At 28.8% G+C, this 25,629-nt stretch overlaps 1 protein-coding gene across 8 annotated transcripts in view; it reads left to right on the top strand.

Annotated features, from left to right (window-relative positions):
- The first annotated feature begins 270 nt into the window (after window positions 1–270).
- LOC135962833 (glutamine--fructose-6-phosphate aminotransferase [isomerizing] 2) overlaps window positions 271–25,629 on the top strand; it is a 44,732-nt gene continuing 19,373 nt past the window's right edge. For 4 of the 8 annotated variants that reach the window (XM_065514772.1, XM_065514747.1, XM_065514766.1 and 1 more), the window contains exons 1-2: window positions 272–508; window positions 13,187–13,277. In XM_065514772.1, coding sequence (XP_065370844.1) covers window positions 13,271–13,277 — 7 coding nt within the window. In that variant the 5' untranslated portion in view covers window positions 272–508; window positions 13,187–13,270. Of the gene's footprint in view, window positions 509–13,186; window positions 13,278–25,629 lie in introns of all 8 variants that reach the window. The other 4 variants (XM_065514753.1, XM_065514736.1, XM_065514773.1 and 1 more) reach the window with 3 other exon arrangements.

Genomic DNA, 25,629 nt, shown 5'->3' with positions numbered 1-25,629 from the left:
GGTTTGTTGTGGTCTCTTATCGGTTGGCAGACAACTGTTGTTACCAACAAAAACACACTGCTACGACAACAAACTACTCCTCTACTCACAAGCAACTAGTGTTAGTTAAAAGTTCTGCAGTATTACGGCAGCAGTAGCCAACTACAAAAAAAATAAAAAACCAACCAAACAGCCAGACAACAAGTCAATAAGCGAACCAGCTAAAACAATCATAAAGAAACACGATCGTTACCGTCAGCAGAGCCACATACAAAACGCTTTGTGTGTGTGTAAGTATCTGTGTGTAGCTATTGACTCAACTGACTTCAACCAACTTTTGCTATAAAAGTGAAGTATTTTGTTTGCGATACTTTTTGATTTGAGCTCAGTGTTAATTAAGAAGTGAACTAAGTGGGTTGATACCGATTCCATTCAAGTGATTCAAAACTTAGAAAAAACATACCAAACAATAAAGCAACAACAAATAAATAATTGCAAAAAATAAACGTGAAAATCCAACAAATAAACGGTAAAATCAACAATCAAAACCTAATTATTATTAAATTAAAAAAAATATTATACATAAACAAATAATTATTATGTATTTTATTAGCGCAACAGATTTTATATGATAAAAGAGAAATAAAAAAACGAACATTTTTTTAACGAAAAGAGAGAATAAGACTAAACTATTTTGTATGAGTAAGTGACTGTGTGTACGAGTGAGTCAGTGTGTGAATGTGTGTCGTCGCCTGATCGCATGAAAGTTGGCTAAAACAAAGTAATTTAAAGACGTTTTCCACTCTTAGCAAAAGTTAATAACATTAAGTCGAAACAAAGCTGCATTTTAAAAAAATCAAATAAATAAAAAAATATTTATATTTTATGAAAATAATTTGTTGTTAACATTTTTTTATGCTGGACAGAGACTGAATCATTATCAACAAGAGCAAAAAAAAATAAGTTTAAAAATAAAATAAATAATTTATTTACTACGAGTAGCTTCTTGTGCCATTTCGCATTATTTCTTTTCGTACGAGTATGTTTGCATAACACGATAAACACAGAATGTTTATTTTTTTTGGGGGGAAAAACAAGTAAATAAAAATCCCAGTACTACAGTCGATTAAATGGAAATATATAATACCCTACACTAATGTTGATGCCATGAAAGTTATATCCGAACTTATTTTGAATAAAAATCTAATATATGGATACATATCGCTCATTTGCTGTAACAACGTCATAACTGAAAATCCGTTTTTTTTTTGAACTGAGTAATACAAAATATGCGTCGTTCTATAGTATTTCATATACAGCCCAATCATGAATAAAAAATTCCGCGGGAGTTTGTTCCCCGGGAGTTTTTTCCCATTGAATTTGAATAGGAAAAATGAGAAAAGGGAAAAAACTCACGCGGAATTTTTATTCATAATTGGGCTGATAGTTTTACCAATCTTCAAAAAATTCAATTATTTTTTGTATGAGAGTGTATTTGTGTTGTAAACATCAAAATTAAAATTCATGTTTTCTTGTATATTTGACAACTAAAAATATGGTTTAAATTCAGATTAGAAAGATATTAACATCTACTATTTAAATCAGGTTTTATTTCTGAGATCCCATTTGATTTGTTGAAAATTTATATAAGTAATATTAAAATATCATACAAAATTCAAAGACGTTTTTGTCGAAACGACTTCTTTTGAATTATGACATTGTTGCAGAAAATGAGCGATATTTAAATATTTTATGGAAATTGAAAATAATTTTCAATAATCAGTTCTTATTTTTGTTTTTGTTTATATACATTTTTTTCACAAAGTGGCAAAAAAGTACAAACTAAAAATAATAATAATGTATACTTTTGAGAAAATATGAATAAATTAAAATATATGTTGCCAGTTTGTGAAAAAATAACAATAACATATTTCTAAAAAAAATATTCATACAAATATTGTAAAAAATTAAAACTACGTTAACTAAAAGTATACAAAATGATGCATATGTTGTTCGAAATGGAATCATTATAGAACATTTGTAATTTCGAAAAGGGTATAACATTGCGATAAATATTAGAATCAGATTAATATCTACTATTCTAATCATTAACGCTCTGTACTCTACATAGGAAAACACTCACATTCTCGACATTATATCGATGCAATTTTACAAAAAAGTGATTAATTTTGAATATTTTGTACTTTTGTTGAAAATTTTGCACGAAGTACTTTTTCAAATTTGATTGAAATTGGGTGTATTTATAAGTCTACTAAAATTTTCAATACAATTTCAATCTTTGAAATATCCCTATAAACTCATAATGTACCCGAGCCTACTTGCATTAGCTTCTGATCGATTTCGTTCAAAATTAAACAATATCGTTGATAAATTATATACCAATTGGATATGATTATTACCGTACAAATTGATAGCAGTTTGTACATTATGGCGGCCCTTATATTGGTCTAAAATTGTTCTCTGTCATCTGAAAATTTGAACAAAATCCGAAATTTCAAAAAATTTGAAATTGACGGATTTCGAAAAAATTTAGTTTTTGTTCAGAAATTAATTTCAGATTGTTTTTTTGGGTTGAAAATTTACCCTTTTATATCAGGTGTCAAAATTGTCACGGTCATAAAACTTCAAATAAAATGAGCAACTTCTAAAATGAGCAATTGCTGAACTTTTCAGCATTTTGGACTTAAGAGGAATTGAAATCGAAAAATCTCCATATTGTACATAAAAAGTAAAAAAAGTATTAAATTTTATTCAAAATTTTGTTAAAAAAATGTGTTTTCTCATCCGTAAATTTAGCAACTATATACATTTTTTTTACATTTAAATGGGATAAAAAGTCGAAAATTAAAAAAAATCGACTTCATAAATTAGCAAAATTCGAATATTTAACAATTTAAAATGTCGACTAAAAACCTATAATACTGTATCGCTTAATTCTTTTCAAAAGTTTTGATATGGAATAAAATTCGGCACAAATACATTTCTGCTTGGTTCATTTCTAATTGATCCTAGTTTTCGCCAAACAGGTGATTTTGAAAACTATTTTCGTTACAAATGAGCTCTGCGTACCTAACATCTAAATCAATTATTTGTACTAAATATTTAGAAGGTGGCCGGTGTTTTTCTTACTTGTTAAAATTAGATTTCTTGGAATCACTTTAATCTTTATACATTAAATGAAATTCAAAGAAAATATATTGAAATTTATTATACTGTATATTTTATAAACATTTTTTTTTTGAGAATTTCGATAATTGCTTGACGGAGTGATATAATAATCTAACTGTGAAAATGTCAGTCAAATCTGATAACATTAACCCGAATGGGCTCTGATGTTTGGTAATGCATTTACAAATATTAAATTTCGAGTTTAGTTGTATCGGAATCGTAATCTATACAGATATGAAAGTAAAAAATTGGTTGGAAAATTTCCAGTCCACGTGTGAAGGCAAATATAAGAAAAATTTATTAGTTTTTAGAAATGTTATAATGCTAGACGGTGAAAATGAATTCCTAAGATTCAATATGAATATGAACTTTTTATTTGGGAATATTGACGTTGAATCGAATTTAGAGTATTATTACTCATTACCACCGGTCTCAAATGTCATCTTTTTGATCCGAATCTCATTTGCAACTCAGTATAACTATTTTAATGATTTTTTTTTATTAATTAAACAAAATCGAATACAAAACAATTATTTCTAGACAAAACTTAGTTTCGGAAATATTGACAAACATACCTACCCCCATTTTCGCAATATCTAGTTATCGTTTTTCGTAACGATAAATCTCCAATTAACATTTTTTTTGTATGAGAACTGTCAGTTTATCGTCACGATAAAAAATAACCAGAGATTGAGAAAATGGGGGCTAGTATGTCAAAAAACTCGAGTTAGTCGTGTTTTCATTAAATATGCAAAAATCTATGTAGTTTGTCGTTATATTTACATAAAATGGTCGGGATTTATTTTAGACGTCATAAAATATATTCAATATACATATTTCTGAAATGTAATTTACTATTTTTAAGAGAATTTCTAACGTAAGCACGTGTACTTAAACAAAAAAAGCAAAATGAATTATTGTAATTTTATACATAATTTATTAGGGATGTATAAATTTACATCTCTTTATCTACACATATTTAAATATACATATATATATTTTTTTTTAAATTTCAGTCATTAACAATTTTCATAATTGTATTGGATCATAAGAAATTAGTTTATATGTATGTTAAATTTAGTTAATTTATTCGGTGACGTACAAATGTTGCATAATATTAAATATGTCTTTGAAAAAATGGTTAAAAATAACCACAGAATTCTTGTTTGAATTTAAAAGACCTATTAAGATGAATATTTATTAATTTTAAACAATAGAAAAAACACGATTCATCGAAAAACTTGTTCACAAATTTATTCCTCGATATTTAGTATTAATGCGAAAACAAAATACTTATTCATTTTGTTTTCTTTTAATATTTATACGTCAAACATTTTATTGATAAACTGCAGAAACAGCTCAAGACAAGTTATTCAAGGTCACTTGAAAATTTAACTATGGCCATGGTAACGTCAATCTCAAAGATATGTTTGCAATATTCAACTACGAGTATTTTGATATGTTTTGGAAAATTAATATGAAACTACAATAGCTGTTCAATTTTATTTACAATCGAATGTAAGGAAAAATTCGTAGAATATTCTTCGTTTGAATTGGCTTAAAGGTTCTGTTTATAAATATTTAATATAAGTCAGTTATGTTTTTTGTTTTAATATTCCGTAATATTGCTAGGGTTATTCGAGTATAATTTTGATCGAATGAAATTTCATAAAGTATTATTACTTATTCGAGTGATTGATCAAAGGACGCATATTGTTAAATCGTCCTAGTAAATGAAACTAATATGATCGATATGTATAATGTCTTTCCCATTTATGGTTGTGTAGGGTATATAAATTATTCGTTCTTCCAAATCCAGCTGAAAATGACCGCAAACAGTTCCATAAATTATATTGCGAATCTTACAGTTTGTACTACTTTTAAGTACAATTTTCTTTCGTTTCATTTAGTTTTATTTATATGTACTTTTCTATCTGAAACTCTTATCAAATTTATCTTTAATTCTGCTTTTAAATTCTATAAAAAAATATAGTTTTTTACTTAATTTCAAATGAATTATTTATTGTTTTTGGATTTTTTACTTGATGTAGTTCCATGTCAAATATTAAAAAAAAATATATATAAAACAACAAGTACTTTGAGATGGAAGGAAATTGATTGTTATGTGTTAATGAATTATTTTAGTTCCTCTTGTTTCTCTTCTCTCTTTGGGTACTTTTTTTGAATTTTTATTACAAATATTCAATGTTGTTTTTGTTTATTTTGTTGTTACTGCTCATTTTTTAATTGCTTACGGAAATTGTGTTTATTTGATAAGAATGATAAAGACGACCGCCTGTTCTATGGTGGTGGTGGCACATTTTGTTAAACACTTCACCACTATCCACTTCAGCAACAACAAGCTACAATTAACTAAAATATTTTGTATTTTTTTTATTATTATTTATTTATCAGTTTGTTTTTTTATATTCTTGTGTAAACAAATATGTATCTTCAAGTATAAGACGTCTGTTACACTTTTTGTTTTTAAAAAAACATTTATTTGTTTAAAATTTTATTTTAAATGCAGTACATATGTTTTATTTTCTACGTGTGTTTATATTTATTATTTAAGTTTCTTTTTTTTTTTGTGCTGCATATTTTTTTTATTTTGCCAAAACATTCGAATGGTTAATTTGTCAAAGTGTGTAAGTTTTATTTTATTTGCAGCCACGTATAGAGAGAGTAAACAAACTTATCATTAGAAATCTATAGAAAAAATAATAAATTAAATATGATTAAATTGATTATAATAGAGCCATTAAATTAATTACTAAACAGCTTGTTAAAATAAATATATATTACTAATTTAATTTATTTTTTTTGATATTTGATAAAAAAATAAGCCTAATTAAATTATAAAAATATAGCTTGATTTTTATTATTATTTGTTAATGATTATTTGCATTTTTACACCTGTTGTGTATACATTAAAAAGAATTCAAACACAGCTGGTCTTATTTCAGAACACACCATTTTATTTATTTAATGATAATACAGGATCACAATGTGATATCATCAAGAAAGTTCTCAATAGCGGAGTAATTTGGAAAAAAGTAGAAATAAATTTCTTTGTTTCGGTTAACCGGTTTTTATAATTAAAAACTTTTTTCTACACAGAGAAAACAGTTTGGTGGTGTCAACCGAATTTATCTCCAATCAATTTTTTCGGTTATAAGTACTACTAACAATTGTAATAACTAATGGTACTTGCAAACTGTTTAAAAAAATAGACTAATAGATTCTTTTCTTATTGTGTATTGAACTCAAAATAGTTTTGTCCTTTTTTAAATTTATTATAACGTACATAGTACATGATTTATTGAAGAGATATATGTAGCTTGCCAGGTCCATCAATAATTTCAAGTTTAGCCTTAGAAGACCATTATGTAACAAACTACTTAAGATGGCATATTAGATGGTCTTTTGCTGAAGGTCTGTAAGGGGACCTTTCACGTAATGCCTCACAGAATGTCTACATCAGAGCCTAATTGAAGGTCTGCTTAAGCAATCCATTAAAGATGGTTATTAGAGAAAATATTCTTAATAAATTCAGCATAAAACATAAAGAAAGGACTTCAAAGTACAACATCTGAAGTTTTTTATATGAAAAACCTACTTCACGCGAACTTCACAACATCAAATATTATAAAAGTCTTAATCTTGTACAAGATTTTGTTCCTCCTTTTGGTTTCATGTAATGGTTTATAATAAAGAGAGCAAAATAAATTTTGATACAGAGAGACAACATATAGGAATAATTCCAAAACCAAGCATGTTTGAATTTTAATTTAGAATTTTTTTTAGACCTGGTTTTGCAATGAAATTTTGAATATGTATGAAGGTTTTCAGAAGGAAAAGCAAAGCCCTTCTAGAATATCTTTTGGGAGTACGCAGGGAAGAATGGGTATCGAATCTTATAGAATGTGTAAACAGGTCTTTTAGAAGGCCTATAATGTGAAGACCTAGAAAATTTTTTCCGCTGGGTATGATCGTATGCCACTCACGAAACGAGATGATTATACAACATACTCAGCTAATGAACTAAAAGAACGACCTAGTTCATTTGAGTGAGCTGAACTGCAAAGAGCGCTGACTTCTCTAAGCTAATAACCCAACTCTAGTCGTCATGACGCGTCACAAGGAATTTGTTTTCTCTGTGTGGCAATAATATGGGTTTAAATTTGTTAATACACCTGATTTTAAAATTTTCTCTTTTGAAACGAATTATGCATTTTTTTCAGATTTAACTTAGTCCGACCTATCAAAACTTTTTTTAGTATTTAGATTATCGATTATTTGAAAAACTATTAAAGTTTTAGTCTTAATTTTTTAAAAAATTTCCGGCAATGTACAGATTTTTTTAATATTTCCTGAAAATACTACACAGAGAAAACAGTTATGTTTGTGATAACCGAATTTGCAGCTAATCGAATCATTTAGTCTTAATTATCGAATTTTTGCTGTTGTGGCTGACAAAATAAAATTGGGAAATTTCTTTCGCTAGAACCGAAAAAATCTGTGAATATTATCGAATTATTCGATTGACTACAAATTTGATTAGCACAACGAATATATTTGAACTCTAAATTTTAGAGTTCAAATTAGGGTTCCTAACAATAAATTGTCTTATAATATTACGAGCGTTTCATAAAAGAAGTATAAAATAGCTATATATCATTGTACATGTTGGTCAAGGCTTTTTAAGGGTTTCTAATTTAATCGGTATTGTCGGTATTAATTTGATCGGTATTGTCACACTGGTAGTTTTAATCGGTACAAAATAAATAAATTCTATTATTTAAACTATAAAACAGGCGTAGTTAGTTTCGATAAAGACATTTTGCAAATCATATTGTAGATAAACAAATTTAAACCACTATTATTGTTATTATTTTCTCTAAATATGAATATCCTTAAAAGTTGTAATGTTAGGCACCTTAATAATTCCTTTAAGAATATACAATTTAAACTTGATTCATTCTTATTTTTTTATTTCAACCTTAATTCATCTTTGTCAACTGACTATCTCTTACTAGAACCGAACAAATCTACGGATATAATATAATAAGTTAATTAGCAACAAATTTGGCCATCGCGAATAATATGAATATTGTAACTTGATGAAGAAAACGTATAAAGAAATTCCCAACAAACATTTCCCAAAATTTTACAAAAAAATTATGCCGGAAATTTTTCCCATGTTAGAACCGTAGTTGAAATAAATAGTTGAATTACCATCTGTGAAATCGGACACCACTTCCGAAACTATTAATTCTGAAGTTTCATAGCTTCCAGCCTGGGAGCGAAATAGCTACGTTCTTGGTTTCGGAAACATTTATATTCATTATTTTGCACATTACTCATTTTAAGGACAAAGGAAATTTTTTTATTGAAACCAAACAATTAACTCTGGGACTCTGGTAAAGTCATCATATTATAAGTTTATTTGAACACTTTACACAAAATTAAATGCATTTAACCCTTGGCTATTTTATATCTGCAGCAAATTGCATTAACATGGAAACAACTTTAGTGACCTTGACCTATTAGTTAGGTCATTAACATCATAATTTATATAAAGCAAATATTTACATGCTTGAATATTCTTTTACATCCGTATATGAATATGTAATCTTGTACGTATGTATGTAAGAATGATGTATATATGAATATGTAGTACATATTTGCAAATAAATTTCTCAATTATCAACTCTATAATGAACTCATAAAATTTGTTTGTACTCGCTCGCAGTCGTTAATGGAAAGAATTTTTTTCCAGAATTTTCTTTTTTTTTTTTGTTTTCATATTCGAAACATGAAAGAAGCATACAAATTGTTTATACTTGATTAAATTTAAATTCTTAACATGAAAATCACAACTTAAATATACCGTTAATAAACATTTATTTTTAAATAATAAAAAATAATAAAACCAATTCAACAGTTTTGTTGTTTTGGTTGAGCGTTGTTGGTTGAAACGCGTTGTATGGTTCTACCAAACAATTAAAATGCAAAGTCAATCCCCAATCCGTTTTGTAAATTACCACCAGTATATGTTTTTTTTTGTGTGAGTTTGTGTGATTGTATAAAATTGTGTATGTGTATGGTGTGCATATAGAAAATATTTATATTTAAAATTATGCCATTGCATTTTTGTTAAAATTTATTGAATTTAAATAAACTTTATCCGTAAGAACGTTTTTATGGACAATGTATACATGTGTGCCAGAGCATTAAAAATAAATAAAACACAACGTACACATTCATCCACACAATTGCGTTGTCATCAGACTTGCAGCAAAATGTTAGTCGGTCATGTTAAATACAAAAAAAAGAATAGAGAAAAAAAACATTTAAAAATTATCTGAAAGAAAAAAATAATTCACAGCAATTCTTTAGTAAATTAAAAGCCGCCTTTAAAAAGAATTTTTAAAACATGTGCGTATAAAATATAAAATGTACTTGTTTTTATAGTTGTGTGTGTTTACAATACAGGTATCCCTCGTTGAACGAGAAATGTGTTTATTTATTTCAATTACATCAGTTTACACTTTCCACATAATACATAATTTATGTCACCTTTGAAATGCCTTTAATTTTATATACTCGTACATATTGGCTATTGTACAAAAGTTACATTGGCTATGTAAAGAAGTTACATTACTATCCGAGATACATATAACCAAACTACTTTTTAAAAAAAAATATAGTCTTAGTTTAGTATATGGATCGGTTTTCTATAAAATATATATTATATAATTATACATCGCAAGTTAATATTGTAGAAATAATAAAGTCACAAACAAGTGTTATGAAAAATATTAAAGAGATCTTTCGATATGAACTTGATACCGATGGGAGGGAAATACTTAAATCTGCATAGTTACCAATCTGATTGATTGGCGTCGTTGCAAAATTTTCGAGGGAGTATTGTAAATAAATATAAAAAATGTTTGTATATTTCTCATTAATAGTGGGCGCTTATATAATCAAAGAATATAAATGAAAAGAACTTAAAGTTTACGCAAATATTTGTACAAATGTATGTATGTTTTTTTATACATATGTACGTTTGAATGAACTTGTACCACAGGGAAATCACTATATAAAAAAGCACGTCTCAAGAACAATAACATGAATTTGCCATTTGTGTAAACTATAAAATGATTTAACTACAAATACGAGGGCGCGTCAAGTCGGTGACTTTTTGAATTAAACACATGTTATTGGATAAAAAATCTTTTTATACACTTTGTGCAATGTTTTTATACCTTCCAAAAAATAAGATTTATCGGGGTCATCAAAATAGGTATTTATTTGTGAGATGATTTCATCGTTGGAGTCAAATATCTTTCCTCCAAACCATTTCTTCAGGTTTGGAAAGAAGACATAGTCTAAATCCGGAGAATAGGGTGGATGAGGAAGCCACTTGTAGCATAATTCATGGATTTTTGACATGCAAACATGTGAGCACTGGCGAAAAAGAAGTTTTTTCTTGGCCAAATTCGGTAGTTTTTTTCAAATCGACCCAATAAGTTGGCATAATATTCGCTATTGACTGCTTTACCCTTTTAAAGGTAGTCAATGTGGTCAAGGCTTTATTGGCTAACAAGAACACCTTGGAATTCTTTGGCGCCGATTTACCCCGAGATTGATTGATAATTCAGAGTATTTATTACGCTTAGCCATGGTTTGAGTGATGGTTTTTTTACCACAAAAAAAAAATGCTCAATGAGCACACGAAATTCACAAGTACTTCTTACCATTTTATCCTCAATTCACGCTGTAGTCTGCTATCAATGTCTAAATGACGCAGCTTGTTCAAATTTTTACAGGAGTCAACAGACAAATGCCTGTTGACATCACGAACTTACTGATCCGCACTCGTATCTACAATGTTTATATACACACACTGTACAAGTACATTGTACAGTACTCTATACATTTGTACGTACAATACATGTATAAGTATGTACATGGGAATACAAATCTATGTATGCTGTACATTAGACCGGCCCATGAATATTTGATGCTCTACTGGGCGGCACCTATTACCTTTTCCACTAATCAAACAAAAATGTTATATCATATTGGAGCAAATCAACGATACATTGTTATCTCTATAATTTTAAACGTTTTATTTTTGTTTATGATATAACATAGTGCAGTACTATTTTTAAATATGTTCACTTTATTGCGAATTCTGAATATCTTGGGATTAGTCTGAAATTTGTGACTTATACATAATTACGTTTTCAATTCAAATATAGGCAACATAGTGAAGCCCATTAATTCGACGTTTTTTAAATTAGACATATCTACTATACATATGGCCAATTCCACGAGAATGACAACCACCACTGAAAAAACAAAAACACTTGAAACTTTTGTTCAAGATGATTTGAATAGGAGAAATCACAAAAATGTTACTATGTGTATCTAGAGCCATGGTAGGCGTATGTATCTAGAACCATGTTCAGGTTACGATGATTTTCGTCAAACAACCCGAATGTGAACAAAAGAGCGTAATAGAGCGTAAAAATACACACAATTCATTCAGTTTCTTGATGTTGTTGTGGATGTTTTATTTTTTACCCAAAAGAGCACACAAATTAAATGCCTCTTTTTGCCTACCAATGATCTAGAGTATCTAGAGCATATTACAACATTTTAAGGGCAAAAATAATAGTTTAAACTGACTAATTATATTTAATTTTTTAATTTAATTGGTATGTTTTAGGCTTCCGTTTTATGTCACGTACGAAATACCCTTACTTCACTCGATATTTTGAACAACAATGTTTCGAAAGAACTTATTATATTTTTAAAGTGGAACATAAGACCAAATTATTTTTCAGATACTCTTATTTTTGCAAAATCTATTACACTCTATTCCATGTCATGAACGATGACATGGAATTGCCCATATATATATTGTGTATTCAACATTTACATATATGTTTGTATGGCATAAATATAAAAAAGAAATCAACAAATTTGGTCTCTTGAACAAATATTCATACTCGCACTGCATGTATTTATTTAGCATGAAGCATGCTTATTATGTGCATGTAGTTTTATTCATAAATGCACAGTGATTAAAATTTAAATAATTAACTTATTTATCATTTTTTTACTACAAGAAACGCAACAAAAAACAAAAACTACCAAAAAAATATATTTATCTTTTATCACTTAACCCTTTCGGGAATACTGGGATAATACGTCCCAGCTATTTTCAAACTTTCATATTTTCTTTATTTTGAATTTCTTATCTAAATAACCATTAAACCATGTTAAAGAGTTCATTATAATATTTGAATAAAAACCTAACGGTACATGTCAGCGAATTCATACAGCTTGATACTGAATTTCACAACATTGCAATGCATTGTTGAAATTTTAGCACTTTGGAAGACGGCCGCACAGTGGTACAGAAAAAAAATAGAGGGAAATGAATCTTTAGCTTCGTCCAATTTGAATGAAATTTGACATGCGCAAAGAGGAAGTATTGTCGAATTCAAGTTTTGAGTATGAGCTCCATAACCAACTGGACCCAACTTGGACGCGGCCAGGGGATCCAATTTTTAAAATGATTCTATTTATTCGTTTGTATTCCGATTTCCAAGCAGGAGATAAATAATCTCCTCGTCGAGCATCAATTATCTCTTGTAGCTCAGAAGATATTCGTATTTGAAAATTAAATTTTCAACTCTTTCAATTAGTATCAGTATTCCTTTTTGAGACTCGTCAGCCTTTTTTCTTAGATATCATAATATTGACCCACTGTATGTATGAAATATGTAGTCATTTGTATAAAAACTCTGTAGAATAAATTATAAGTCTACTGCAGTACATCAGTACATTTGTATGATTATATGTATGTATGCGCGAGTATTTCTCAAATATAGTATAAATAAAATAAAATTAATTATATGAGTTTATTTAACATTAATTCTTGATACTAAAGATTTTTAATTTTTAACTTTGTATTTTCTTTCTTTCGTATTTTCAGATAGTTGACATAAAATATAAAAAAAAACAACGATAATAAAAACTCACTTTGGAAGAAAATAATTGAAAAAGAAACAGTGACATTATGTGTGGTAAGTAAAGTGTTATTAAATAAATAAATTAAAAAGAAAACCGACTGCATGCAAATAAACTTTAACAGTTTTAATTAATGAAAAGTTAAAAACAATAAAAAATTATAAATAACTGACAGAATTGTTTTGGCGCCTCAAGTTTTATCGCACATTTTTGAACAGATACGGGCAGACAATTGTTGGTTATATTTACATTCGTTCATTCATTAATTTTTACGTATATGTAATTGAAATGAGAGCTGTGTATAATTACACCTCGACAAATCAATGAAATTTGTAAAAAAAAATATAAAATAATAACATCGTTTTGGGAGAATATTGTTTACATTACATTGAAACTTGCTTTTGAAATTTTGAACTTAGGCTAATATTGGGTTAAATGTTTTTGTATTGGAATTTCTAAATTGTTTACCATTTGTAGATACCAAATTTATTATTGGACGAAATGAGCCTGCCTGTAATTTGATATTTTTTTTAGCAAATTACTTCTGTTAGAAGTTTTATAAAAAGTAGTATTTGAAGTTATTTAGTCAAATATTTTCGCAATGGAGCATTAGCTTCTAATTATATTTTTGCAGACAAATAAAAGCTGCTTGCTTGTCTGCTATGGGGGTCATCAGCAATCTTCATTCGTCCTAAATTTTTTTGTTTTCAACTTCATCTATTTGACTTTAGTTTTAAAAAAATAATTCGGGATTTCTAATAAATGTTTACGGGAGATCCTGTAGACTCTTAAATGACTGGATTCTTTTGTTTGTATTATTGTAAACAAAAGATCTTATGATTTCCTAGAACGTGTTAAGTTAGCAAAGGACCCAGCCAAAATTAGTTAAAATGCCAAAATTAGCCCAAATTAGTTAATATTCCGGAACTTCAGTACTTATAGAATAACAATTTGACATATTATTTTAAGATGGTTGTGTCATTGGAGGCACTACGTACGACAATCGCTTATAAATAAGTCATTACTTTCATATCACTAAAACTAGTTGCAAGTAATAACTTAAATAAAATATTGATAGTTAGGTCTTACAGAATCCGTTACCAGTAAAAACCGAATGTGCTCTTGCGAGTGGCTAGCAAATAAGAAGTTATTTAACAGATAATAAATAAGTCATTATTCGACTACTTCTAAGTAATGAAAATGGTATATAGTTGTCATTGAAGTGTATGTTATTCAATAAATGCAAGTAATTACCAGGTTTTTGCTGGGATATTAATCTAAATAGGTATTACATATTTTGGTGTAAACATTCAGCCTAACTATAAAAGAAATTTTAAAGTTAATTTTTGTTAAAGTCGAGTTTATTTTAAAATAGAACTGTTTTTTTCGTACCATAAGAAATATTTTAAAAAAGCTTTCAAATCTTTTTTCAACTCATACATTCAAATACATAAACGAAAATATTTTTCAATGAATGTAAATCAATAAATTTCAAAAAATTAAAAAAAAAGCAAAATGTACATAAAAGTTCAAAACAAAAATCTTATTTTATAAAATAAAACAACATTTTAAATTACATATTTGCCTAATTCACAATTGATGTCGTAGTGCTGTAGCATTGTATGTCATAAATATTTTTCAAACAAATTTTTCGAAATAAAAACAAATCATTAATAAAAAAATTTACGACATACAACGATACAACGCTACGACACCAATTGTGAATTGGGCAATTGTAATTGAAATTTGTTTTATGGTATGACATTTAAAATAATAGTCAACCTTAAGGACTTAAAATCGACTTTAAGGCTTTTCTGGTTAGGGTTATTGTTTTAATTACATATATAAAATTCTTATCGAGCTTTTCTGAATGACGTTAAGTAAAAAAATAGGTTAATGAATTTTAAAACGGACGACAAATACGTATTTTCTATTTAGTATAGTAGAACAATTACTATAATTAGTATAAACAATTATATAATACATACACAGATTAATCTTCAAGTTTTATTTGAACCCAGAATGTATGTATTCTATTATGGCTTCAGCTTGTAATGAGTCACAAACAGATTGTCAAAAATAATGTACCTCTAACCTTTGATTGGCCTGTACAGCAACATCAAAATGATGCAATAAAGCACTTAAAAAATTCATCTGTATGCAAAAATAAATTGTTACGTTTATGACACAAAAAAATTGTGTGTTATTTGCAAATTACCAAAATATACAAAATAGAGCATGAAGTTGAAAACAATTTTTTCTGGTATTTACTAGGTGTTGCTATTGTTGTTGTTTTTGGTTTAATTAGATACAAACGATTGTTATAACAATTTTGGTCTGTTTACTTTGTAGGTACTATATACATACATATGTAGATATATCTATGTGTATGTTAAACAAGACAACAAAAACAAAATTGAAAATTAAAAAATAAAAAAACTAAATTATTATGCAATAAATGTGCATGCCACCGCACCAGATCACACCACAACCCAATTTACCCACCACTCCTCCCTCACACTTTTCACCTCTTAATAACGCATCACAAACAACATTTATTTGGCTAAAATAAAAAAATTCAATTGGTTTTCTGGTTGGTTACAATTATTTCAACGTCGTTGTTGGTTGAAATTATTATTGGAATTGTAGTTGTTGCCGTCAGTCAGATAGTGTAGAGTAGTTTAGATTCAATATTGGTAAAAAATTTATCTCCGACACGTTCGCATTTAATTCATAGAAAATGGGAAAAACAATGAATAAAACGGGTGTGTTGGCAATTTCGGCAACAAAACAACAACAAATAATAATGATAAATTTACTAAACGTACTAAAATATAAATAAACTATACTCTGCATAGTTTATAAATACAAATAAAAATATGTACAATCATGTTGTCGTCGTTGCTGTAAGTAACAATATAACAACAACACAAGTTTAAGAAATATCTAATAAATACTAGCATAAAAACACATTCACAACAACTACCTTATGTACTACAGTGAACATACCGTGGTATCTAAATACATATTTACATACATACAACAAAACACAATACAAACTAATAAATTCAATATAAAATTAAAATTATATGACACAAGTTTTGCAAGAAGTTAAAACCTGAATTATACATTATTAGGAAATCGACTACAAGAGCAAGAAAGAAGACGAAAAAAAAACAAATCGAAAAACACCGAAATTAAAAACAAAAAAAAAGCAACAAACCTGATTGTATTTCATGCAAAAAACAACACAAATTGAAACGAAATGAAAAGAGATCGTTTAGATGTTGGTAACGTGCTTAAAGTATTTTATGCATGTACTTTGTGGGTGTTACACACGGTGAAGGTATCCCAAGCAAAAGTATTGGATCAATGGAGGGTCGATCTCAACTCTGCGTTTTGCTCCTCTTTGACTGTCTGCGCTAATTTTTACCTTCTTTGAAATATGTAGTTAAAACATGGGTTTGAAATTTCGGCATCAGTGGGTCTCAAGTCTCAAGTATTTACTAATTAGGGAAACCAATTTGTTTATACTTATAACAAACATTACTTGTGAAAAAATAAGTTTGTTCATAATTTCATATGCCTATGTAAATATGTAGTTCCCTTCGTTTAAATCATTAGTGCTTTCAATAGACAGAGGTACGGATATATGTATGAATGTATCTCAAGCAAGGATGCCCAAAGCTAAAACTGTATTTGTGTTGGTGATCGAAGTTCTCTCCACTGAAAGAAAAGTTTAGTTAACTAAATAAAAGATGTCAATATTTTTCTCATTGAGAGTTCCATATTAATAATTTTCGGCAAATTTGTAAATATTTTGAATATGTAAAATAGTATTTGTTTTTGCCTATTTTATTAAGTTCTTTTGACTAAGATCATTGAAATCTGAAGAAATTGTTCACAGAAGTATATTGAGGGACAAAACGAAACAAAACTTCAATGACTTTTTAAAGTTAGAAATATGTATAATAAAAAATCAAAATATTTCAGTCAGCGAAGAATGCACATGCCTTCTTCGCTGACTCAGTGATGACTAAACAAAAGAGAATACGAATATGTGTGTTGTTAGTCAGCGGGAAAGCATTATGAAATGGATACTATTCTAGATTTTAGAGCATTTTAGAATGCTCTCGTGTCAAATCAAGGAACAACCCAGCAAAAACTTTACATACCAAGTAAGCCAGCCTGTAATATTGGAGCAAAGTGATAACTACTTATTATTTGACTGAAACACTAGTTATTTTTATTCGAGATTTCAAAAAATGCATGGGTCCTGCTCATAAATGTACTTACATCCCACACAGCTATAAGTAATTACATTCACAACAAGAATATGTAGCTAAAAAAAAACAAAAAAATATTGCCTTTTGCGGGAATCGAACCGAGACATTATTTGTTTGTGTTTCATAGTCTAGCTGCTAACTCACTGCTCCACATACGAGATATTTTATAGTTAATTAGCGATGGTTTTAGTATAAACATATAAATTAGTATAATATGAACATACAAAATTTTGACTGGTCGAACCACTAACATTCAGTTTTTCAGTGAAACCAACCTGAATATAAATAAGTACCTACTCTACTAAATAAAATAATGTGCTGCGTAACCAGCGTTTTTGGATTATTCGAAAAATTGCATTATCTATACACTCAGTTTCGAATACGGTTTTAGCAACAAAACCGATTTCAGTTTATCTTTATTTCTACTATAAAAAATTATATGGCAAATAATATATATTCGTTTGGATCTAAAAATGTTTTTGCATTCATAAATTAGCTATTAGCAATAACTGTTACCGTATCACGTTTATTTCAAAAAGTTCTTTTGACCGATTTTGCCCATTTTTAATATATCTTCATTCTGAACAACAGAAAATATTAGGCTCAAGGTGCGTTGTGGTTACATTGAAAACCTAAAAGTGCACTCCATAATAACGGACATTTTAGTAAAAAGATTAATCTGTCTGAAAGTTTGTAGTATGGGAAATGTTTTCTAGTACTCAGTTCAATTTTTAGTTGTAATGACTTTGAAAGAAATCAGCAGATCCCTATGATTATCTTGACTTCAATACAACCATACCCATAATATATTTATGTGCATAGTTTTTAACACTAAATTAACATGTTTCTTGATATATTAGAAAGTGGCTAAAGAATCTGATTTCAAACCATGTGGTTACTTATATAGAAACCTTTAATATAATTAAGAGAATATATCCTGATAAAGTAACAGAGAAGTTTTTCTAAAACTTCACTCGTAAGCAATCTCTACAAATCCAGGTTTAGAACTTGGTATAACTTCCTAAATTGTACGAAGAAACATGTGCCCCGTTTTATTAACCATATTTGGGCACACACAACCATCTATACCATGGCATAGACGAGCCTGCTATTGAATTCACATATAGACCCGGCAAATAGACAGACGGAGAGGTGGACGGACGGACAGACATACATACATAACTACGAGTGCCAACAGTAGACAATTTTTTTTATCCATACTTTACGTGTTTATGATAGTTTTTGTTATTTTCTTTTCATATTTTTTTTGTTCAAGTTTGTTTCTAAATGTTTTACTTTATTTTGTTTTCAATTTTGCCTGCATCATAACCAGTAGAAGTAGTATCTTTTAGTTACGAAAAATAGTTTAACATACAGACACGTTTAGAATAACATAGATACGTCATAGCCCAGCAGTTTTAAAAGTAGTCAATGTATCCTTTAGAGGCAGTAATTGACACTAATGTCTGATCATTTGGCTGACTCCAATTTATATATTTGGGTCATTTGACATGTACATATATGTTACTTTATACATCGCTGGTAATCTAGCGTGAAGTCAATTGTTACAATAAGTTTCTCTAAGTAATCTAGAGTGTAGTTACTTTAATCGTTTATTTTTTACTAAACTTGTAGATTGTGTTGATATAATTCTCATACAGTTTACTTTAATTTTAAGAATACATATTTACATTCCAGTTAATCTAGCGTATAGTCATTTTGTCAGTTTAGTGTATCTATGTAGTCGAGAGTGTAGCCACTTTATTGGAGAGTAGTTGGAGTATGGTTTGTTTACAAGCAATGGTTTATTGGAAACTGTCTAGAAGATGTCTTTTTAACAGCTATTTACGTAACTAGTGTATGACTTAAATTATACATAATATCACTAGCTCGGTTCAGTCACCAAGAACTACTGGGAGTTGTTTCGATATAAATATGTATATGTGGGTTTGTTTGTATGTGTGTAAAAGCCGGTTGTTGAAAATTTGCAAATTACAATTTACATCTGATTGTCCAGAATCAAATGCCACCATTTTTCATGCACATAAATATGTAAAGTAAATTGCCAAGCATGACATTTTAGTCTTTCTTTTCTCACTTTTTATATGAAAATTTTTGTGTATGAAAAATATTCAATTTTTCCTGCTTTTTATTTGATTTAAATTAGAGTTGCCAGAACATAATACGAATAATTTTTATTGTTGGTATAAACGTTTGTAATAATTTAACCTGATATTCTATAACCGAGAATCATAATTTAACTAGCTTTCACTCATAATAGGTTATTAGCGTTAATAAATATGTTTTTATACATATTACTCTGCTCAAATCGCGTAATTGTGGCAAAAACACAATTTATAAATTTAATAAAAAAAATCTGATAAAAAAATATAATTATTAATTATTGAGTAAATAAGAAATCATTTTTTTCTTTTAAATTTTTATAATTTATTTTTGTGTGTGATTTTCGGTAGTGGACCTTATATGGTAGCTAGGAGCAATTATGGATATATTGACATGCCATTGAACATGCCGTGTTGTTTATTTCTACATATGGATTCCAAAATTTTTAAGAGATTTATGTTCTTTAAAGTGATATTACGAACTGGGCCTTCTATGGGAGCTATGACCAATTATAGATTAGATGGTGTGATTTATGTTTATATGAAACTTATTTCTGTTGAATTGTATGTGGCTCGATATGAGAATAAATATGGACCGATCATCATAAAATTACGCGACATGACTTCCGTGTATAAAAAACTTATTTGGAGCGAAATTTGTATAGATACGTTTATAAATTAAATATTTATGACGGATAATGTACTATTTCGGGAGGACATTTGTATGAAATAATGGACTAAATTTGATCGAAATGTCTTCGAAATTGTGACCTGTACTTTGTGCAAAAGATTTACATTGACAGCCAGCCAGACTAACGGATATCGTTTAATTGACCCCACTATGGTGGTGTAGGTTATAAAAGCAAACATCTTTTTTGAGTTAGTTTCGTGACCCCTCTAGGACATCACCATGTTGAAATACCAGGTCCATTTCATTTTGATTGTTAGTACTAGAACCAGTCCCTACCCCCCAGGAACCAATCACAGACAGTTCTATGTCGGTGCCCTTCCCTCGAGGGTAATATTTAAAAAGTTTCAGGGCATAGAATGGGGACATATAGAAGAAATAGAAGCTTTACTGAGAGGAAAAAACCCGCCAAAAACCTAACTCTTACAACATAAAATACTTGTAAATCAATCAGCGCTGCTAATTTCGTGCTTTTCAATAACTTTACGCATTTATGTATATCAGTAATTTTGACTTTGAATTGAAGTCTTTTTAATACAATTTCTACGAAATGGCAAAATTGTATGTTATGAGTTTTTGCACTATTTGATTTTGTCAGCCATTTGATTTGATAACCTATAACCTAGATAACCGTACCTCTTCCATAGAAATATTCGGCATAAAGGGAACATGCAAACTAGATTATAGTGACATGTTTTGCACTTAATTCTCTGTTGTAACCTGACCAATTATTGATTGGGATTTTTGTTTTTTATGAACTTCGTTGATATTCGATTAATTCTCCCAATGTGCGTACTGTTCGTATGTGAAATGCAATACATAAGTGGGATGGATAATAATGCCAACAGCAACAAAATTTTCTCTGAATTGGTTTCATATACAACCTGCACTTCATTAATCAAACAAGTAAATAAATCAGGCAAAGACCACATGTTTCTTATTATAATTAGTTAGTGTAATTCAAAGCGTATGTACATACAGTGGTGGTCAAAACATATGCAACCAGCAACAGAATTTTACAAAAGTGGTTTAAACTAGTTTAAGATGTAAACAAAAATATTCATTTGCTTATAATATTTTTTAATTAATGCTTTAAAAATAAGAATATGAAATTTAATTCAGAATTTTTTGCATTGAAAAGAAAAAAAAATAAAAAACTACGTATGGGTTGATATTTCATTGGCCAAAACATATGCAACTAATTGCTTTTAAAACATTTCTGTCTATAAAACTTAATATTTCGTGGTAAATCCTATATTTTCAATGACGGCCTTACATCGGCAAGGCAGTGAAGCTATCAAATTGGTAATAAAATTTGCAGGAATAGCGTTCCAAGCATCTACCAATCCTTGAAACATAATATCTGAATTAGTGCAATTTTCGGGGTCGATTCTTTGATTAACGATTTCCCAAATGTTCTCAATGGGATTTAAATCTAGTAATTGTGGTGGCCATTCCATTACCGAAACTCTTTCTTGTGCTAACCACGATTTAACAACATGTGAAGAATGCTTGGGGTCGTTATCGTGCTGAATAACTCATCGAAGAGGCATATTATCCACAGCATTTGGAAGCATTACTCTTTCCAAGATGTCTCTATAGATAAATCCATCCATTATTTCATTAATTTAGAGCGATGGGACAACTCCAGCAACAGAAAAACTGCCCCCATACCATTACGTTGCATCCTCCATGTTTCAGTGTCTTTTTACAGTATCGTGCTTGAAGCCGCGTGTTAAGTGGTCGTCTTACGTAACACATGAAATCACTTCCGATGATATTAAATTCGGATTCGTCGCTAAATAGGACAGTCGTCCATTTGTTTTCTGGCCAATTTAAATACTCCATAGCAAACTTCAAACGTTTCTTTTGATTACGTTTTGATATAAGCGGTTTTTGCGCGTAGGGAAAACGTCGGTGAAGCATGCAGGATGCAACGTAATGGTATGGGGGCAGTTTTTCTGTTGCTGGAGTTGTCCCATCGCTCTAAATTAATGAAATAATGGATGGATTTATCTATAGAGACATCTTGGAAAGAGTAATGCTTCCAAATGCTGTGGATAATATGCCTCTTCGATGAGTTATTCAGCACGATAACGACCCCAAGCATTCTTCACATGTTGTTAAATCGTGGTTAGCACAAGAAAGAGTTTCGGTAATGGAATGGCCACCACAATTACTAGATTTAAATCCCATTGAGAACATTTGGGAAATCGTTAATCAAAGAATCGACCCCGAAAATTGCACTAATTCAGATATTATGTTTCAAGGATTGGTAGATGCTTGGAACGCTATTCCTGCAAATTTTATTACCAATTTGATAGCTTCACTGCCTTGCCGATGTAAGGCCGTCATTGAAAATATAGGATTTACCACGAAATATTAAGTTTTATAGACAGAAATGTTTTAAAAGCAATTAGTTGCATATGTTTTGGCCAATGAAATATCAACCCATACGTAGTTTTTTATTTTTTTTTTCTTTTCAATGCAAAAAATTCTGAATTAAATTTCATATTCTTATTTTTAAAGCATTAATTAAAAAATATTATAAGCAAATGAATATTTTTGTTTACATCTTAAACTAGTTTAAACCACTTTTGTAAAATTCTGTTGCTGGTTGCATATGTTTTGACCACCACTGTATAATGCGTTTCGTTAAATGGCTCTAAAGTGAAGGGTCTCTATGTGATCAAAATATTGTACATAACACCTACACATATCCACGTACATTTAAGCAGCTACGTGACCGTGAACTGAGTCACAACTGTTATATAAGTAATATTTTACTGCAACTTGGAAAGCTCTAAAAGAGCGTTATACAAAAAACTTTGTAATTTTATTAATTGCTGAGTACGTAAAGAATGTACATTTTTATTTGTATGTTACATACAAAATTGTGCAACAGGTTCGTATCTGCAGATAAGGTTGTTGTTTTTAAATTATGAACAATTATCAAAAATGTTATTTAGTCAAAAATCACAATATGTATACATTGTGAACTAGACATCAAATGATTAGTTCAAATGAAATCTACTACAAAAATGTGTATTTATTTCTAAAAGCCATCTGGTCACTTTAGAAGTCTTTAAAAATTGTATTTTCAATTGTGCATGACTTTTATTCATGTGGAAATTTCAATTGATAGAAGAACAAAATCGAAAAAACGAGAGAAAAGAAGAAACAGCTAAATAAACGTTCTATGAAAATAAATCCCTTTCAATCACGTTTATAGTACAGGAAAAAATTTAAAGAATTTGTAGTAGAAAACATTAACAATACTCTTCAGTTTTTTTGAGAAAAGAAATAAAAGGCAAGAAATAAAAATCTTGTACACTTGTATCGTACTCGTACACAATAGAAGATGGAATTTTGTTAAGCTCTGAAATCATTTTGAAATTGACAATATTTTATTCGCATAATTTAATCTATTCATATATAAGAATGACAAATGTAACTCGTATTTACTTTTAAGTATTGTCAGTGTGTAGTGGCACACTACTTGCTGTTGCACACAATTTTGTTACATGCAACAAAATTATAACATTTGTGTACAATTGTGCGCTTAGGAGTAAATTATATAAAAAAAAAGTTATCAAATTATGGAAATTCTTGTTATAGTCGTTTACGCGATGTTTGTTTAATAAATCAATGAGTTAAACAATAGAATTTTAGTTATTTGAAAAAAGAAGTTAGGGTTTCTTGTCGATTTTCGATGCTCTGTTCTTCGTCTTTACGAGGTTATATAATATTTTTTGTGCATTGAAGGAAGAAATAATCTGAATTTAAATATTAGAAAGTAAGCTATTAAGTTTTTTTTAAATAAATACATATATTTAACAAACTAACCCAAAAGAGGTTGAAATGTTAACATTTATCACTATAAAATTCTCATTTAGTATTTATTAGAGTTAAAAAAAAACATTTTCAAATGTTTAACTTTAGTTCTAAAAAATCTTTGATAATGTACAATTTTAGATTTGAGTTATTCATGAAATTTTAATTTTATTCTCCAAAATTTGCACCCTCTATACGCTACCCGACTTTGTTTAAATATGGCGAAGAATCATTTAAGATCGAAAAAGTCTAATCTAAAGGTCATCCTAATATACATACATATATTCAGTCCAATTATGAAAAAAGATTTCCTGGGAGTTTTTTCCCTTTTCTCATTTTTCATATTCAAATTCTATGTTAAAAAATAGAAAAGGGGAAAAACTCCCGGTGAATTTTTTTTCATAATACGGCTGATTCTGTTACTTAAACTAAATCAGAGGCACAATTATATTTGAACATTTAACTTAAATAAAGTTAGTCCATTTAGGAAGTCATGTAATTCAGCAATTTAAGCAGAGACTAACCACTGTTTTTATTTAAAATTTTGTTGACATTTTCTTTTTAAGTTGGGTATATTGTAAATAAATATGTTTATCAATTTGCCTGTTGTTGTTGGTATTATTTTATACATTTAATAAATTTAATAATAATAATATCTTACACACTTAATAAAGTCACTCATTATTATAGGTAGATTAACGATTATTTCATCAATTTTATTGATTACAGTTTAAAATGATAATGTACGAATGAGAATAATTAAATTACTGTATGAATGAAAAAAATTATGAATGAATATGGAAATCTATACACATTTATTTATCCGAAAACTCTTAATGTTGGCATGTAATATGATTTATTGGATTACAATACTAGATTAGCACTCTGCGCTTCGGTATCGTAATAAAACTTCATGCAGTGATAAGAAATTGATTCATAAAAAGTTTGAAGATATTCACAATTATAGTTCTCGACATATTCGAAATCCCGCCCATTTTCCCTCTGAGCATAATAGTACCGAAGTAGGCTAGATGGGGGACCATACGCCACCTTTTTTTTGGAGGCGTTCTCAAATTAAAACCACAATACATATTCTTAATTTTTTTCTTGTTTCGGATACTTAGATATGTTGGCTTTAGTTTAGATCATTTCAATCAAAGATGAGATAGGATCTTAATATACATATTCTATCACCAACCAATATCTTTTTTGTATCACAAAAACTAAAGAAGTTAGCACACAAAATTCGCACGCTGAAATATTTTCACAGCTTGTTGAAAAATCATTAATCGCGTCTGGCTCACATCATATATAAAATTAAACTTTCAAACTTTGATGGATGATAAATAATCTATAAACGATTATATAACATGATAATGTAACAAAATCGATTACTCGGTTTTTAAGTTATTCGGCGTTGGCATATGTGCCCCTATGGCGCATGATCCCCCTTCTACCCAACATATATTCCGCTAAG

Source organism: Calliphora vicina, chromosome 1, assembly GCF_958450345.1.
Source record: "Calliphora vicina chromosome 1, idCalVici1.1, whole genome shotgun sequence".
Lineage (NCBI taxonomy): Eukaryota > Metazoa > Arthropoda > Insecta > Diptera > Calliphoridae > Calliphora > Calliphora vicina.
The sequence above is the reverse complement of the archived record's forward strand: the minus strand, read 5'-3'. Positions and strand labels throughout refer to the sequence as shown.